At 41.1% G+C, this 18,643-nt stretch overlaps 2 protein-coding genes across 2 annotated transcripts; both read right to left on the bottom strand.

Moving 5' to 3' along the window:
- Window positions 1-1,738: 1,738 nt before the first annotated feature.
- Window positions 1,739-11,067, bottom strand: LOC141295248 (procathepsin L-like). The gene is made up of 8 exons (XM_073826458.1): window positions 10,933-11,067; window positions 6,698-6,840; window positions 6,261-6,458; window positions 5,960-6,151; window positions 5,165-5,330; window positions 2,560-2,665; window positions 2,363-2,465; window positions 1,739-2,183 (listed from the first exon to the last, which is right to left on the bottom strand). The coding sequence occupies exons 1-7, from the start codon at window positions 11,030-11,032 to the stop codon at window positions 2,366-2,368; spliced, it is 1,005 nt and encodes a 334-aa protein (XP_073682559.1). The 5' UTR covers window positions 11,033-11,067; the 3' UTR covers window positions 1,739-2,183; window positions 2,363-2,365.
- Window positions 11,068-12,384: 1,317 nt separating this feature from the next.
- Window positions 12,385-14,609, bottom strand: LOC141295246 (procathepsin L-like). Its single transcript, XM_073826457.1, has 9 exons — window positions 14,549-14,609; window positions 14,302-14,402; window positions 13,938-14,080; window positions 13,641-13,838; window positions 13,373-13,564; window positions 13,119-13,284; window positions 12,897-13,002; window positions 12,705-12,807; window positions 12,385-12,601 (listed from the first exon to the last, which is right to left on the bottom strand). The coding sequence occupies exons 2-8, from the start codon at window positions 14,399-14,401 to the stop codon at window positions 12,708-12,710; spliced, it is 1,005 nt and encodes a 334-aa protein (XP_073682558.1). The 5' UTR covers window position 14,402; window positions 14,549-14,609; the 3' UTR covers window positions 12,385-12,601; window positions 12,705-12,707.
- Between the last annotated feature and the right edge of the window lie 4,034 nt (window positions 14,610-18,643).

Genomic DNA, 18,643 nt, shown 5'->3' on the forward strand with positions numbered 1-18,643 from the left:
ACATCTTATAGACGTCTGTCAGATGTTTGTACACAGTAGATGCTTTCCTTTAACAGACATCTTGCAGATGTACGTCTGCTATCTGGGACACGACTGCATTCCCAAACAGCATCTACCTCTGAAAGCAATGACCACATTTTTTGTTTCCTCTGCTGGCTCTGAGACACAGGTCATTGATTATTTATGAAAATACAGTATTATATTCAGCGGCTTCTCACACTTTTCAAAGTGATGTTTAGTGTCAGTTTATCGGGAAGTGATGATTTTGTTCTCTTTGACTCGTCGGATGAAAACGGTGCTTATTCGCAGATGTTGAATGTGACAAGTTAAATTCAAAACTTTTGATGAAAACCAAACATCATGGGAAGGAATAGAGGACCACGTAACCTACTCTTGAAAGTAAAAATGTATGTATGTGATCTAATTTTCTCAAGCTTTCAGTAGAAACTTCCAGCAGATTTCTCGCAATAGAGGCATGCCTGATACCCTATTTGTACATCACGGAGATGTCTATTTAACGTCTGCATTTACATCTGCAAGACATTTTTTTAGAGTGTTTGCTCATCTACAATAGGTCTATAGGACATTTTCTATCAGATGTCAAATTGACATATATTAGATGCCTTTAAGATGTTTATGCGTTACATTGTAAACAAAACTGATTTCTGAAAGACATCTGTAAGACGTTTATACACAGCACATGCTTTCCAGATCAAGAGATCTTTAACAGACATCCTGCAGATGCACATGTGATCTCTGGGTTGATTTCGTCATTTTGAAAAAAAGGCTTGTGATTTGAATTTCTGACCATTTACAGAACTGTTCAGTTAAAACATGCCAAACAGTTACAGTGGGCAAATAAGTATTTGATACACTGCTGATTTTTCAAGTTTTCCCACTTACAAAGAACAGAGAGATCTGTAATTTTCATTGTAGGTACACCTCAACTGTGAGAGACAGAATCTAAAAAAAAAAAAAATCACATTGTATGATTTTTAAATAACTAATTTCCATTTTGTTGCATTAAGTAAGTATTTGGTACAATAGAAAACGTAATATTAGGTACAGAAACCTTTGTTTACAATTACATTCTTAGTAGTTCTTGACCAGGTTTGCACACACTGCAGGAGGGATTTTGGCCCACTCCTCCATACAGGTCTTCTCCAGATCTTTCATGTTTTGGGCCTGTCGCTGGGCAACACAGAGTTTCAGCTCTCTCCATAGATTTTCTCCATAGATGAGACTGTGGTCCCAGCTCTCTTCAGGTCATTGACCAGGTCCTCTCGTGTAGTTCTAGGCTGATCCGTCACCTTTCTCAGGATCATTGATACTCTACGAGGCGAGATCTTGCATGGAGCCCCAATCCGAGGGAGATTGACAGTCATCTTGAATTTCTTCCATTTTCTAATAATTGCGCCAACAGTTGTTGCCTTCTCACCAAGCTGTTTACCTTTTGTGCTTTTGTCCTTTGTAGCCCATCCCGGCCTTATGCAGGTCTACAATTTTGTCCCTAGTGTCCTTAGACAGCTCGTTGGTCTTGCGCATAGTGAAGAGGTATAGTCTGATTGACTGAGTGTGTGGACAGGTGTCTTTCATACAGGTAACGAGTTCAAACCGGTGCAATTAATACAGGTGATAAGTGAAGGATAGGAGGGCTTTTTAAAGACAAACTAACAGGTCTTTGTAATCCAGAATTCTTGCTGCTTGTTAGGTGATCAAATACTTCAAATACAATAGATCAACTGCTTGGTGTTTTATTGTTCTTTAAAAGAATAATAATTTGAGTGTCCTTTAAGAGATGAAGACTTGGTTGCATGATTTTTAAGGGAAAAGTCTAATGTTTTGGATTCCTGATGATTTTAAAGAGCTGTCTAGTTAAAACAATCCAAACTGAGCTGACTGTGAATTAAGAAGATGAAATACAGGAATAGACCACACAACCACAAGGATGAGAGTTCTGCACCACACATAGGCCTATGTTACTTTTAATTCTGTACTTCACAGTAACAGTGCTTTCCTAGTCAGAGGATTTGAAAATATAACCAACATGCTCAAGTTAGTTTATTAAAAATTTTCGAGTTGTAATTAAAATAAAAGTATGATTATGAGGTATTATTGTAGAATCAGTCAAACAGTCCACATTTCTTTTTCTGCCATCCACTCCAGGTCCATTTTGACCTTTCCTGCAGAACATAAGAAAATCATTTAATTCTTAATTCCAGAGTAAGCTATGAAAGGTATTTATGAAACACATTTTTTGTTTTGAATATTTATATACGCCTGTTGTTTATAGATAAATGAACTTGCCCCGATTCTGTGAATTGACTAAAGTCATAAAGCATCATATTAGTAATGAACTCACCCATTAGACCAGAGGGTAACTGGCTAAAGTAGCGATGCCACATTGGTTGTTCTTGTTCCTGGACATCAGGATGTAGCCTTCTTCACCCCATTCCTTACCCCAGCTAAAATCACAGCAGTTTTAAGTGTTTAGTTGTTTTGTCTCTGTTCAGTTATGTATAATTTTATTTTTGTCATCTTGTGCTTTTTTTCCTTAACCTGTTCTTGACGATCCAATAGTCCTTTCCACTCAAGCTTCCATATCCAACAACCAGGACACCATGATTTATGTCAGAGCTGCTGCATGCAGGCTCATCATAGATGCCTAGAAATGTTATTTATTAAATTAGCCAACACATTTCTAATTAAAAGCTGAATAAATAATTAATATAAATGTAACATTTATGTCATGATCGGGGCTGTGGGTCTTCCCTCAGCCTCTCGAGGTCGCTGTTCCCCTTGCACTGCACTCCCCTGATTGTTCACGTCTGTCTTGTCATTAGCACTGATTTCACTCACAGCTGTTCACTATCTGGTCTATAAGAACTCTCACTTCTCACTCCTGCTTCAGGTCTGCATTGTCTTATGTCTACTGCCTGTTTGCTCTGTGTTCCTGTTTATCCTGGCCTTAGACCTTGTTCTCTGTTTGGTTCATTTGAGTTTATGTTGTGTACTGCCGTGTTGGCTTTTTGTTTTGTTTGTTTAGTTTGTTATTATTTTATTAAACTATCTCTTCCCTGCATTTGGACCCAGACCTCCTTTCTCACACGTGACAGAATGCAGACCTCTCAGATGGGTCCAGCGGGGAGTAATTTTTTTTCTGAGGAGGCGGAGGCGGCGTCGGCCGCTCGCTTTGAGACCATCTACGCCTGTTTGGCGGTGATGGATGCCCTTAATGCTGAGGCGGCGCGGAAGCGCCCCTACTATAGGGCGAGGGCGGAGGCGTTTTTTCGACAGAGGGCGTCCTCTCTATTCCTGACGCGGAGGCGGCTGTGCTCGCTGTTCCTGACGCGGAGGCGGCTGCGCTCTCTGTTCCTGACGCGGAGGCGGCCTCTATCTCTGTTCCTGACGCGGAGGCGGCCGCCATCTCTGTTCCTGACGCGGAGGCGGCCGCGAGCTCTGTTCCTGACGCGGAGGCGGCTGCGCTCACTGTTCCGGACGCGGAGGCGACTACGCCTTCTGTGCCTGACGCGGAGACGACCGCGATCTCTGTTCCTGACGCAGAGGCGGCTGCGCTCGCTATTCCTGACGCGGAGGCGGCTGTGCTCGCTGTTCCTGACGCAGAGGCTGCTGCGCTCTCTGTTCCTGACGCGGAGGCAGCTGCGCTCGCTGTTCCTGACGCGGAGGCAGCCGCGAGCTCTGTTCCTGACGCGGAGGCGGCTGCGCTCTCTGTTACGGACGCGGAGGCGACTACGCCTTCTGTGCCTGACGCGGAGACGACCGCGATCTCTGTTCCTGACGCAGAGGCGGCTGCGCTCTCTATTCCTGACGCGGAGGCGGCTGTGCTCGCTGTTCCTGACGCGGAGACTACCGCGATCTCTGTTCCTGACGCAGAGGCGGCTGTGCTCTCTATTCCTGACGCGGAAGAAACCGCCGTCTCTGTTCCTGACGCGGAAGCGACCGCGCTCTCTGTTCCTGACGCGGAGACGATCGCGCTCTCTGTTCCTGACGTGGAGACGACCGCGCTCTCTGTTCCTGATGCGGAGGCGACTGCGCTCTCTGTTTCTGACGCGGCGGTGACCGCGCACGTTCCTCGGGTGGCGAGGCGGGTCCATGGGACTCCGCTGCACGGGCCTGGCCCGCCATCCCTCCCCCTGAGTTGCCTTCCTCCGTTCCTCCTCCCTCCAGACTTTGGGACGTCTGGAAGCCGTTCCATAGGGAGGGGGTACTGTCATGATCGGGGCTGTGGGTCTTCCCTCAGCCTCTCGAGGTCGCTGTTCCCCTTGCACTGCACTCCCCTGATTGTTCACGTCTGTCTTGTCATTAGCACTGATTTCACTCACAGCTGTTTACTATCTGGTCTATAAGAACTCTCACTTCTCACTCCTGCTTCAGGTCTGCATTGTCTTATGTCTACTGTCTGTTTGCTCTGTGTTCCTGTTTATCCTGGCCTTAGACCTTGTTCTCTGTTTGGTTCATTTGAGTTTATGTTGTGTTCTGCCGTGTTGGCTTTTTGTTTAGTTTGTTTAGTTTGTTATTATTTTATTAAACTATCTCTTCCCTGCATTTGGACCCAGACCTGTAAGGCTTCATCAGCAGACAGCTGCTGGCCTCCTCACCAGCAGGTGGCGCCCTGGTCTGTACATTACTAGTGGTCGGCTAGTGACTCATCCTCCGAGCCAGAAGAGGGCATCATCACTTGGAACTGTCTTAAAGCCTCCCAGTCATTAGCCTCATTTGCACCACCTGTTTCTAGCCCTACTTCAGTCTGCTTCTCACTTGCTGTTGTGTTCAGTCTTGAGCTTTGCCTCAGTGTTTCTGTGAGTACTGTTTAAAGATTAGCTCTTTGTTTTTTGACCATTGTGTCTCTTTGTTTTTCCTGTTTACTTTTGATTGGAAGCTCGGCTTCTTGTTACTTTTGTTACTTGACACATCTACAGTAAAGACTATTTTACTTTTGAAATCTGAGACTGAATACTCCTTTGTTCTCACATCTGCACATGGATTCACACAGTTGAGGGAGTAGCTCTAAGTTAGTGTGTGCTTCCTCTCACACCAGAGACCCGGGTTCGATACTCACCTCTGACAAGACTCATCACAAGACCTCCTTTCTCACACGTGACAATTTAAAATCAAACACCAAAAAGCAGGTGAAATCACTTACCTGATTCATAGTGCTTAAAGTTATCGTGTAGGGCATCAATGCCAACAGATATGGGGCCAATTGTAGCAACAGCCTCCTGTAGTGCACTTTCATCCTCACTGGGAATATCAACATATCCTGTGCAGGTGGCACCCACAGTGCTCAGGCTAAAACGACACTGATCATCCTGCATGGAGAACAGAGGTGGGTAGGTTACCCAAAAACTGTACTCGAGTAAAAGTAAAAGTACTTACAGAAATATTCACTCAAATAAAAGTAAAAGTAAATCAAGTAGTTAGTTATTAATTACTTTGGATCATATAGGCCTACTGTATATCTATAGTCTATTTTTATTTAGATATATAGATACAAATTATGTGTGTGTAAAGTAAATGTAAGTAAATGTAACGAAGTAAATGTAACTCATTACCCACCTCTGGTGGAGAATATTGTTTTGTTTTTTTTAAATGAGCTGAAGCATTACAGAATAATTTATCCACCTTTTTCTGAATGTGGAAGTCTTGCCGACCAAACCGGTGCTTTACATTTCCGGGCTCTGGTGTTTCTATTCGAATTAACATATTTTCAGAGCCGATAATATAATGTTAAACCTGCGTACATTTTTATAAATAGTTATATTTTGTATCTTTAGTTATATTGAAAAAGTTTTCAATTCAGCCAATCTTTTTACCCCATTTTAACATGGATTTTTATGAAGACCTGAACAAGAAACCAACAAAATGGAAGTTAGAATCCTTCATGGCGCCGTTCGTACTCAGGAAAAAGGTGTATTATTTAAACATTATTATAACTCACAATGCCCTCATATGGGTAGGACTCCTCTGTATCCAGACCCCCATTGAATTCAATGTACTTGAAGGCCTGGTCTGGTAGTCCTCCATCACAACCCTTGTTCCCATAAGAACCAGAGCAGTCCACCAGCTGTTGCTCACTTAGGGACACCAGTTTTCCTGTTTTCCTAAATGTCTGACCCTCCAGAGAACCAGTCTGAGAGACAAAAGATGATTAAAGCAGGAAGGTAAGATTGCTGAAGTGGACTCTATAAGCATTTGCCATATGAGATCTTTTGTTTGTAAATGTAAAACGTGTGTCTTACTGCACTGAAGGCCCAGCAAGATCCACAGGTCCCCTGGATTTTTACACCGGTCACGTAGCCCTTGTCCCTCCAGTCCACAGAGTTGGGCAGCACAACGGCATCCTTCAGCCGGAAGAATGTAGCACCACCACGGGCCTTAGTGTTATTCATGGAGCCCAGACATCCACGGAATACCTCCTGTCTGTATTCCTCATTGCTCTGAGAGAGAGGATAGAAAAATATATTGGATATGATGAAGTTTTGTGTATAACTAAATAAATTAATTGAATTAGTTAATTTTATATAGTATGTTGTTTATTTAACTATATTTTAGAATATATTTTTAAAACTAAAATAAGAACATTAAAATACACATTTATCATTAGTTTTCTTAATTATTGTCATGATAATTATAACACCTGTTTGTGTATGTGTAAGTGTGTTTTAATTTTTTTTACCATGTCAGCAAAGTATGTCATGCCAAGCCTGTAGGATTTGATGCCCTGATCTGCCATCATGTTGTGGACCAAAACCATTTTGCGATTAGACAACCAGGTCTGCTTACGCTGAGACTCTTCCTCCACGGAATGGTACGTCTTACCTGAAACACACAAGCATGAGGTTTTGCTAGTTAGAATGTTAAAGTTTTGCAAAGTTTTGCTATAGTTAAAATGTGTGGTAACACTTTACAATACAGTTCCGTCATTAATGAATAGCTAAACAGGAACAAATGACTAATGCACTACTAACATTATAGTAACTACTATTAACTAACAAGAAATTCCGATTAACAAATCAGTAAGTAATAGCGCTCAGCTGAAAGAGGTAGTTCACTATTAGCTAATCAGTAACTACTATTTTTCATATCTCCCAAAGAACTACTAAGAACTACTATATACAGGTTCATAATTAATGTGAATGATGCTAAATGTATAATTAATTCTATAGTAAAAATCATAACCCACTAGTAATGAGTCGAGAATTACCAAATCCATAAGAAGGGATTACTAATTATTTGGATCCATATTCTAAAGTGAAGATCGTGATAACTCCCTAGTATTGACTGAAATCATTGTAAGATTTTGAGCTATATGTAACGTTTTGGATAGTAATTACTCAAGTGTTACTGCATTCTTCAAAAGGAATTACTTAATTATAATAATTAAGCAATTACTTAATTATTTGGATCCGTATTCTAAAGTGAAGATCATGGTAATCCACTAATAATGACTTAGTAAGTGTTACTAAAGCCATCTGAAGTATTACTATCCAGAACCTTACAAAAACCTCAATACTTTTGAATCATGATCATCACTTTAGAATACGGATCCAAATAATTAATTTTATTTATACATATATATATATATATATATATATATATATATATATATATAAATGTATAATAAATGAGGCTCAAACATTGTGAACAAGCAGCCTACAAAACATTAAAATAAATCAAAAGAAATAATACATTTAAATAAGAAAATAGCCTAAATAAAGACGTTAAGTAGACTATTAAACATTCGTTGTAAAATTTCCTAACAACCTCGCTCAGACCTGACAACTCATCAGAATTACTGGCCCGAGTCCGACTAGAACCTGTTTTTTTCTCTTTCTCTTCCCCATTACACAGCTTCTGTTTTTAATAGCAAAGTGATTACATTTATTTTTGTTTCTTTAGTTTATGAAGTTAGGAATATATTTGGAACACTTTTTGTTTGTTAAATTCAACCTTTGTTTTTTTTAAGTAACGGCCAAGCGGCCAGCAGACAGATCAATTTAGCCTTCCCAAGTCATCACGATTTAAATTAAAATACTTAGATATAAAAAATTAAAGCATATTACAATATTAGTTTAATCGTTTAACCTACATAAATGTGTGCTATTTGGCGCATATCCAGTCGTTTGTGCGGAGAGTGAAAGCTGAAGCGTGCTTTGCGGGACACAGAGGCGCCTGCGCGATGTAATATATCATCCGGAACTGTAAAGGGTCTACCTTAGTTTGTGTGTACTCACAGTACCAACAAAACATGCTTTTAAAGAAAACACACTGGATACGCTTTATGATGTCTTTGGTGTTGAACAGGAGCACTTCACAAAAATGAACCAAAACCCAGCTAATTGCCTCACAGACACAATTAATATATCTATAGAAAGCTTTAAATTATTACTTCACTACTATAAAGCAAAACTCTTTCGTTAGCTATTGGCCTAATCCATAAAGATGCATTTAGGCATTAAAGGCACGTCCAGTGATCAGATGGCAACTCATCTTTGGACACTGACTCAGAAAATACTAGTTTATTAATAAATCATTCGAATATCTCCTTACTTTTTGTCATGATCGGGGCTGTGGGTTTTCCCTCAGCCACCTGAGGTCGCTGTTTGCACTGCACTCTGATTCATCACGTCTGTTTTGTCATTACCACTGATTCACACACAGCTGTTCACTATCTGGACTCTGTATAAGAACACTCACACTTCATTCCGTTTTCAGGTCTGCATTGTCTTATGTCTTCTGTCAACTCTCCGTCTGTTCTACGTTCCTGTATCCTGGCTCTGGTTTTGTTATTTAGTATTTGAGTTTATGTTTAAGTTGTGCCGTGTTGGCCTTTTTGTTTGCTTTGTTTGTTCTGTTTTATTGTGTTTTGTTTCATTAAAATCCTTCCCTGCATTTGGACCCAGATCTCCTTCGTTTCACGTGACAGAATGCAGACCTCACAAATGGGTCCAGCGGGGAGGAAATTTTTTTTTGAGGCGGCATTCCCCCGCTTGAGGGCGGCGACCATTCCCTCTGCTCCCAAGACAGAGGGGATGTCTTTCGAGGCGGCGTCGGCCGCAAGGTTCGAGTACATCTACGCCTGCCTGGCGGTGGATGCTGGTATCGCCGAGGCTATGCGGAAGCGCCCCTTCTTTGCGGTGGGGGTGGAGACGACCGCGCTCTCTGTTCCGGACGCGGCGGTGACCGCGCTCTCTGCTACGGACGCGGCGGTGACCGCTCTCTCTGCTCCGGACGCGGCGGTGACCGCTCTCTCTGCTCCGGACGCGGCGGTGACCGCTCTCTCTGCTCCGGACGCGGCGCTGACCGCTCTCTCTGCTCCTGACGCGGCGTTGACCGCTCTCTCTGTTCCGGACGCGGCGGTGACCGCTCTCTCTGCTCCTGACGCGGCGTTGACCGCTCTCTCTGCTCCTGACGCGGCGTTGACCGCTCTCTCTGCTCCTGACGCGGCGGTGACCGCTCTCTCTGTGCCGGACGCGGCGGTGACCGCTCTCTCTGTGCCGGACGCGGCGGTGACCGCACTATCTGTTCCGGACGCGGCGGTGACCGCGCTCTCTGCTCCTGACGCGGCGGTGACCGCTCTCTCTGCGCCGGACGCGGCGGTGACCGCTCTCTCTGCTCCTGACGCGGCGGTGACCGCTCTCTCTGCTCCGGACGCGGCGGTGACCGCTCTCTCTGCTCCTGACGCGGCGGTGACCGCTCTCTCTGTTCCGGACGCGGCGGTGACCGCTGACGTTCCTCTGGCGACGTCCGCTGACGTTCCTCTGGCAGCTAGGCCAGCTCACGTTCCACTGGCGGCGAGGCCAGCTCACGTTCCACTGGCGGCGAGGCCAGCTCACGTTCCTCTGGCGGCGGTGTCCGCTCACGTCCCTCCGCTGCACGGGCCTGGCCCGCCATCCCTCCCCCTTATGCACCTTCCACCGTTCCTCCTCCCTCCAGAAATTTTGTTTTGGGAACGTCTGGTAGCCGTTCCCTAGAGAGGGGGTACTGTCATGATCGGGGCTGTGGGTTTTCCCTCAGCCACCTGAGGTCGCTGTTTGCACTGCACTCTGATTCATCACGTCTGTTTTGTCATTACCACTGATTCACACACAGCTGTTCACTATCTGGACTCTGTATAAGAACACTCACACTTCATTCCGTTTTCAGGTCTGCATTGTCTTATGTCTTCTGTCAACTCTCCGTCTGTTCTACGTTCCTGTATCCTGGCTCTGGTTTTGTTATTTAGTATTTGAGTTTATGTTTAAGTTGTGCCGTGTTGGCCTTTTTGTTTGCTTTGTTTGTTCTGTTTTATTGTGTTTTGTTTCATTAAAATCCTTCCCTGCATTTGGACCCAGATCTCCTTCGTTTCACGTGACACTTTTCACATGACACATTCATGGTAATTACTTTTGCTGGGGTTTTGCGGCCAGCTTTAGCCTATTGCATGCATTTGAACTCGGAAACCTTACAGCTGCACTGAAGGCACTTGCGTTCACTGCTGCTGCTGTTGGTGGGACACTAAACACCGCCAAGGCAGAATGAATGTAGCAGAAACACCGATTTTCATGCTTGTTATAGTGTGTGTGACGTCATGTGCACTACTGTGGTGGCAACTCACCACGGCGGTGGCACAGTTGTCATTGCGACCGTCACAGCCATAATATAGTAGTTCTTAGTAGTTCTCCGGGAGATATGAAAAAAATGGTAATTACTGATTAGCTAATAGTGAACTACCACCTTTAACTGAGTGCTATTACTTACTAATTAGTTAATAAGATTTTCTTGTTAGTTAATAGGCTAGTAGTTACTAGACTGTTACTGGTGCATTAGTCATTTGGTTCTGCGTAGTTATTTATTAATGACATAAAGTGTTACCAATAAAGTGTTACCAAATGTTTTTAGAGCTAAAACTAAAGAACAAGACTCTCTTACCAAATTTCATTTTCCATGCGTGAAACTCCATGTCTTCCAGAGAAAGACTGGCTGCACTGGCAACAGCCAGAAAAGCAGCAGCAACAACCAAAAACCTCATCCTGCACACAGAAAGAGAAGAGACAAGTGTGAGGACGAACAAAAGGTGCAAGATATAGCAGAATGGAGTGTGTAACGTCACAGTTTCATTTCTTCTGCTAAACTCCCTCACATGATTTCTCAAAACATTTTTTTTAAATGTGGTTAAAAGTGAGTGTTTACTTGGGATGGTATGTAGGATATACCCTTTATATCAGTCACCCAGCTCAAAGATATATGAATGAACACACTCTAGTATATTTTTGAGAATGTAAAGAAGCTAGTAATAATAGCAAACGGTGCAAAACTTTACTGAAAACACCCTCTCAGGACCTTAACCTCATCTAAACTGTAGCAATATTTTACTTTCAGTTGTATTTTCATGAATTCGCTGTTTCCATCACGTTTTTTATTCGCATTTTAAAGTAATGCATCAGAAACGAGTGACGGAAATGCTAAATGTCCAAAAAACAAATATATCTTAATTCGCAAATGTTTTCACGCTCACATGAGGTGGTTTTTGACTTCTGTGAAAAAGGTAGTGTGAATAATGCAAGATGTAAATACATTTGCTGAATAATTTCCTCCATTTGCATCAAAAAAGTCATGTGATTTTGCCCTATATGGGACAGCATAACCAAATTATCCAGCATACATCTCTGCATGTGAAATGATTTTATAGCCATTCTGAAATGCCCGAGTAAAGTCTGTCTCTCTGTTATCGAAGTATTTCTGTATTATTGTCTCCCAGAACTCTCTTAGGCCTACATGGCTGCATTCTCGAATAGCAGGCATCCACTAGCAATGCAATGGGCATATTTATTGTATTTCGTCTGCACGCTCTGAGGCACAAGTAATATATTATATATGAAAATGACTATATTCAGCGACTTCTCTAACTTTTCTTAATGATGTTTAGTGCCAGTTTATAAGGAAGGGACGACTTTGTTTTCTTTGACTCTTCGGATGGAAATGGTGCTTATTCGCAGATGTTTTATCCAAAAGTGAAATTAACTTTGACTAGAAACCCGATAGATGGGAAGGAATAAAGGTTCATGTGACCTTCTCTCTTTTGAAAGTAAAAAAGTATACATGTGATCCAATTATCTCAAGTTCACGTAGAAGCTTCTAGCAGATTCCCTGGCATCTGGCAATGGAAACTTGGTTTCGTTATTTTAATGTCTTTTAAGAGATGAAGACCTGGAAGTATGATTTTTATGGAAAAAAAGTTGAATGTTTTGGATTGCTGATTTTAAGGAGCCGTTTTGTTAAAACAAGCCAAACTGAGCATTGAGCTGATTGTGAGTTATGAAGAGGAAATATAAGAAAAGACCAAACAACCACAAAGATGAGAGTTGAACTGACAAGAAAATATGCACTATACAAATGTCACTTTTATTCTGTACTTCATAGTAACATAGTGTTTTCCTAGTCAGGGAATTTAAAAATATAAAAAACAGCTGAAGTTAGTTTATTAAAATCTTTGAAATTGTGATTAAAATAACTATGATCATGAGGTATTATTGTACAATCAGTCAAACGGTCCACATTTTCTTTTTTCCTATCCACTCCAGGTCCATGTTGACCTTTCCTGCAGAGCATAAGAAAATCGTTTTAAAAATCTATTTATTTAAACCTGTTTCAAATGTACTGGTAAATGAAGTCAAAAAGCATCATATTAGAAATGAACTCACCCATTAGACCAGAGGGTAACTGGCTGCAGTAGCGATTCCACATTGGTTACTCTTGTTCCTAGACATCAGGATGTAGCCCTTGTCACCCCAACTCACACCCCAGCTAAAATCACAGCGGTTTGGAGTGTTAATTGCTTTGTGTCTGTTTAGTTTTGTACTATTTTATTATTTTTGTTGAGCTTTTTTCTTAACCTGTTCTTGATTATCCAATAGTCCTCTCCACTGGAACTTCCATAACCAACAGCCAGAACACCATGATCTAATTCAGAGCTGCTGCAATCAGGCTCATCGTAGATACCTAAAAATAATATTTATTAAATTAGACAACACATTTCTAATACAAACTGCTATAAATAATGGCTAAAGATGTCACATGTGAAACCAAACACCTAAAAAACAAGTGATGACACTTACCTGATTGATAGAGCTGAAAGCTGCTGTGTCCAGCGTCAATGCCAACAGAAATGGGGCCGATTGTGGCAACAGCCTCCTGTAGTGCACTTTCATCCCCGCTAGCAATATCAACATATCCTGTGCAGGTGGCACCCACAGTGTTCGGGTTGAAACGACACTGATCATCCTGTGTGGAGAATTTTGATGAGCAAAAATGATTAAAATGAAGTATTATGGTCAGAATTATTTACTAGTCAAACATTAGTAGAACTCACAACGGCCTCATATGGGTAGGACTCCTCTGTATCCAGACCTCCATTGGCTTCAATGTACTGGAAGGCCTGGTCCATTAGTCCTCCACCACAGCCAAAGTTCCCATAAGAACCAGAGCAGTCCACAAGCTGCTGCTCACTGAGGGACACCAGTTTTCCTGTTTTCTTGAATGTCTGACCCTCCAGAGAACCAGTCTGAGAGACAAAATAAGGATGAATAAAGCTCTCTGCGCATTAAGATCTGTTTGTAAAGGTAAAATGTAGGTCTTACTGCACTGAAGGCCCAGCATGATCCACACTGCTGTTGGTCTTTAACATCGGTCACATAGCCCTTGTCCCTCCAGTCCACGGAGTTGGGCAGCACAACGGCATCCTTCAGCCGGAAGAATGTAGCACCACCACGGGCCTTAGTGTTATTCATGGAGCCCAGGCATCCATGGAACGCCACCTGTCTGTATTCCTCATTGCTCTGAGAGATGATAAAGGGAATATGATGAAGTTTTGTGTTTTCTTATTTTAATGATAATTATAATGAACTGTTATGTATGTGTGTGTTTTCATGTTTTACCATGTCAGCAAAGTATGTCATGCCAAGCCTGTAGGATTTGATGCCCTGATCTGCCATCATGTTGTGGACCAAAACCAGTTTGCGATTAGACAACCAGGTCTGCTTACGCTGAGACTCTTCCTCCACAGAACGGTACATCTTACCTGAAACACACAAGCATTAGGTTTTGCTAGTTAAAATGTTAAGGTCATTAAAAAAAATGAGAACGGTCAGAAACAATGAAACTCTTCTGTCTTTGATCATTGTCTGAATGGCTTCACTCTCTGTTTTGTCTAGTTTTGTCATTCAGCTAAAACCTGACGACTTTCTTTCCCCAAGATTTTAAAGAAGATATAGCTAAAACTAAAGAAGGAGACTCGCTTACCAAATTTCATTTTCCATGCATGAAACTCCAAGTCCTCCAGAGAAAGACTGGCAGCGCTGGCAACAGCCAGAAAAGCAGCGGCAGCAACCAAAAACCTCATCCTGCACGCAAAAGAGAAGAGACAACTGTGAGGTCTGACAAAAGGTGCAAGATAAGTCTAATGCCACTGTTTCATTTCTTCTGTCATACTCCCCCACATTTTTCCACAAACAGTATTTTTTGAATCTGGGTAAACCTGAGTACTTACTTGTCACGGTATGTAGGATATATGTTTCCTTGATGTCAGTCACCCAGCCTGTCAGTGTTTACCAGAATGAAGATCAGAGCTTATATAGGAGTTTGCTCTGATCAGGTGCCTGTCATAAACTCATAAAAGAGCTGTATGCTGAGTGCAAAAGAAAAAGGGGAAATTACGTAACAACTACAGTGTGTGGTGAACAAGAGTGTAATGCTGGGGAACACACTGTGTGGAAGAAAGTTTCCTGTAAACATCAACTGGAGATTTTTCTTCTTTCTTTCATCTTTTACAGTGTGTTTGTTTGATTGTGTCTCAGTGATATAAGAGTTGTGTTTTTTTTAATTAAGTTATTTATGCGTATAAACAAACTGTCAGTAGTCATACCAATGACCTCACAGCAAAACATAAGTCATAAATATTTAGTTGACGTTGAAAATCTTTCCGTAGTTCCAGTAACAAACTACGTGACACATTTTTTTTAGAACCGATATGCATGTGTGCTTAATTCTTAATTCTGTGTTGTTACTTGAATGATCCACGGCTGTGTTTTTTTTTTTACTGATAGTTGTTCATGAGTCCCGTGTTTGTTCTCAACAGTTAAACTGCCTACTGTTCTTTAGAAAAATCCTTCAGGTCCCACAAATTCTTAGTTTTTTCTGCAATTTGGTGTATTTAAACCCTTTCCAACAATGACATTATGAATTTGAGATCATTTTGAGATCTTTTAACACTGAGGACAACTGAGGGACTCATATGCAACTATTACAGAGGGTTTAAATGCTCACTGATGCTCCAGAAGGAAAAACATTGCATTAACAGTTGTGGGGATGAAAACTTTTGAACAGAATGAAGATGTGTATATTTTTCTTAGTTTGCCTAAATATCATTTTTTTTTCTTTAGTACTGCCCTTCAGAAGCTACATAAGATACTTGCATATTTCCCAGAAGACAAAATAAGTTAAACTGACCCTGATCACCCATCCCCCCCAACCACACCCCCCGGCCCTTAATGCATCGTGTTTCCTTCTGGAGCATCAGTGAACGTTTGAACCTTTTGTAAGTATGTGTTGAGTGCTGTTGCATGTCATCAATTCATGAGCTGATGAAACACATACATGTAGGGACAAGTTTTAATGTACAGGCCTACAATACATACAACGTTTATGTTAAACTAAGAACTGAAAGCGAAAGTTCATCAAAATTTTAAAAAGCTCCAGGCAAAGATTACCAACTTCCCTTCAACACATTTTCATGAACAATGTTCACATGGTTTTTACTACACATAATGTGATGATGATTTCAGGACTTTTTTTTAACTCATTCTCTCTTCTCTGCCTGTAAGCATTGTGATTAATGTAGCATTTGATTTCTTGTTAATGTGAAATACCATTTGAGTGGGAAGATTTAGACTATGTCGCTTGTCTCGATTTCTCTGAAAAGTTTTACCCAACCCCAGACATCCTGTTTACCTCAGTCTTGTAATGATTTTGCTCCATTAACATATCCTCCCTCATTCTGTGTCAGCTGCTTTTGTTTTTATGAGTCTCTTTTTCTCTCACATTATCTCATAATATATTTTTGGCACTCCCTCAGATGATCATGAATTCTGTGAACTATAGACTTACGGCCACCTTTAAGATCATGCATGTGTTTCTCTGAGCTGTTTTTGCATTGTCATGATGGAGGTAAAAGATCAAGTGACATGGCACAGTGTTTCCCACATTTGAAGAACATGGCAGATGTGGTTTTAGGGTAACATACTGCAGTTCTCTATATGATGGACAATAAACTCTTTTGTATTGCCGTAGACAAAAGTACAGAGCTCATCATATTAAGTGCACGTGTTTGTGGTGGTTTAAAATGCATATATGTAGGCATTTGTGTGTGCCTAGTGTTAGTGCTTAGTGTACATTTTATGCGTGTGTGTGCTTGTTTGTGCATAAACATGTTTTCTTCCTCATTATTTTGTATGTGTGTGCTTGTTTGTTTATAAACATGTTTTCTTCCTCATTATTGTCTATTAAAATAATTAAGATTTGTAATGTTTTTTATACTCACCCACCAAGGTTTCACTTATTTGATCAAAATACACTCAAAACAGTAATTACAATGTAAAAAAAACTGGTATATTTCAAATATTTAAAAAATGTAGTTTTGAGTGTCACTCATGTGATGATGACAAAGCTGAATTTTCAGCATTCATTACTCAGTTTTTCAGTGTCACATGATCCTTCAGAAATCATCCTGATATGCAGATTTTAATATGCTGAAATTTAATGGACATGGTTTGTATCATAATAATTTAGCATGTTGTGTCATAATAATGTTTCTGATTATAATAATGTTAATGATAATAATAATAATACAATTAACTGATTTCTTAATTTGAGTTTGGTACTATAGGACCGGCACTTAATTTTTGATGTAAAATCTGGGGGGAACAGTTGAAAATGACTGATCTAAACTACAGTATGTTAGAACTCATTGGAGAAGCCACCAGATGACAGAAAACGACTTGCTTGCTGTATTTCTGATCACATGTTTTGAGTATACAATCTTTATAACTATGTCAAGTGACTGACTGTATCTGCGTCTTAAAAATCTCTTAAAAGCCATGACAACCAGACAATATCTGCCCACAAATATATTTTCACAAAAGAGCTTTTTACCATCTAACGCATGATTGTCATATAACAAGAATATAACTGCTTAACCATGTGATTTTGTCCGTTTTTTGTTTTTCTTAGAAATTGTTTGTCTCCTCAGTTTCTGTCTCTACCAACACAAAAAGTACTTTGCTACAGACCTGCATTTCAAGGTCACTGCTTTGTAGAAGGGCAGTTCTTTAAGCATATTTCATAAATTAATTGTAATCTGAAGCACAGTGTAAAAAACATTGAGATATTTGAAAAGAACTCTGATCAAAATTAGAGAACACTTACAGATACCTCCGAGTACCTTACGCGCCTGGTGCTAATTATCTGACAAACCCTATTTAAGTGTCAGCAATCTTCCAAATTTCACTGAGATTGCAAGACGGCAGGACGCTCTAAGGAGACTGAAACCCTGCAACAAGAGATTGTCCAGAATCAGATGAAGGCAAAGGTATGACCCTTTCAGCCATTGCAAGAGAAGCTGGTCATTCCAAATCTATGATTTCTCGAATATTGCATTTTTACAACAACACTAATTCCCTCAAATTCCCCCAAAAAAAGGCTGGTCGTCCACGTAAGACAAATGCGTGAGAAGACAGGATAATGCAGAGACTCTCAATGGGGAATCGGTTTAACACTGCAGCTGGAATTGCTTTCCAGTTTAATGTTGAACAGAGTAAGGATCTGTCGCAACATGTTTAAGAGTTTGAGTCGGACTGAAAGTGCACTCTACAGTGACCAAACCATTCAACAGCAGAAGGAATCAAAAGGCTAAGCTCACCTTTGCTGAAGAGCATGCTGTGTGCGGAGAGGAGAACTGATCTAACGTTCACTTTATTGATAAGAGCAAGTTTAATTTATTTGGGTCTGATGGGAAACATTTTGTTCGGCAACAAACTGAGAAAAGACTGAAGTCTCAGTGCATAAAGAAGTCAGTGAAAGGTGGAGGAGGAAGTGTTATGTTTTAGGGGATGTTTTCTGCAGCAGGAGTATCGTATACATACACTGAAGGGTGAATCCAATTTTATCTGAACCTGCTTCAGCAACATGCAGTTCCTACCCTGCAAGCATCTCCCAATCAGCCTGACAATGCCCCAGTCACACTGCAAACTGGATAAGGCAGTTCCTCAAAGCCAAGAACATTGAAATAATAAAATGGCTGGGCCAGAGTCCCGATCTATACCCAACTAAAAATCTCTGGAATATCCTTATGGCTATGAAACTACAGTTACCGAAATATGAAAGAGAGTGGAAGAAGAGTGAGATCACACCAGCGCAATGTGAGAAACTAGTGATTTCTGTGGCCACAGATGTGCTAAAGTTATTCAAAGCAGGGGCTTCTACACTTCCTACTAATTTCTGACAGCTGTATGCATTCAACATTTTTGTTGTAATCTTCTTTCCTGCTACAGTGGTTACTGTTCTCTATTTCTGATCATTGTATTTTCCA

This window comes from Garra rufa, chromosome 21, assembly GCF_049309525.1.
Source record: "Garra rufa chromosome 21, GarRuf1.0, whole genome shotgun sequence".
In the NCBI taxonomy this organism is placed as follows: domain Eukaryota; kingdom Metazoa; phylum Chordata; class Actinopteri; order Cypriniformes; family Cyprinidae; genus Garra; species Garra rufa.

Coding starts and splice junctions, on each gene's coding strand:
- LOC141295246 (XM_073826457.1), bottom strand. CDS start 14,401: ATGAGGTTTTTGGTTGCTGCCGCTGCTTTTCTGGCTGTTGCCAGCGCT. Junction 13,839..13,937: donor TGACATACTTTGCTGACATG/GTAAAACATGAA, acceptor ATCATCTCTCAG/AGCAATGAGGAATACAGACA. Junction 12,808..12,896: donor TATTGGATAATCAAGAACAG/GTTAAGAAAAAA, acceptor CTGTGATTTTAG/CTGGGGTGTGAGTTGGGGTG.
- LOC141295248 (XM_073826458.1), bottom strand. CDS start 11,032: ATGAGGTTTTTGGTTGTTGCTGCTGCTTTTCTGGCTGTTGCCAGTGCA. Junction 6,152..6,260: donor CTTGCTGGGCCTTCAGTGCA/GTAAGACACACG, acceptor TTTGTCTCTCAG/ACTGGTTCTCTGGAGGGTCA. Junction 2,466..2,559: donor TATTGGATCGTCAAGAACAG/GTTAAGGAAAAA, acceptor CTGTGATTTTAG/CTGGGGTAAGGAATGGGGTG.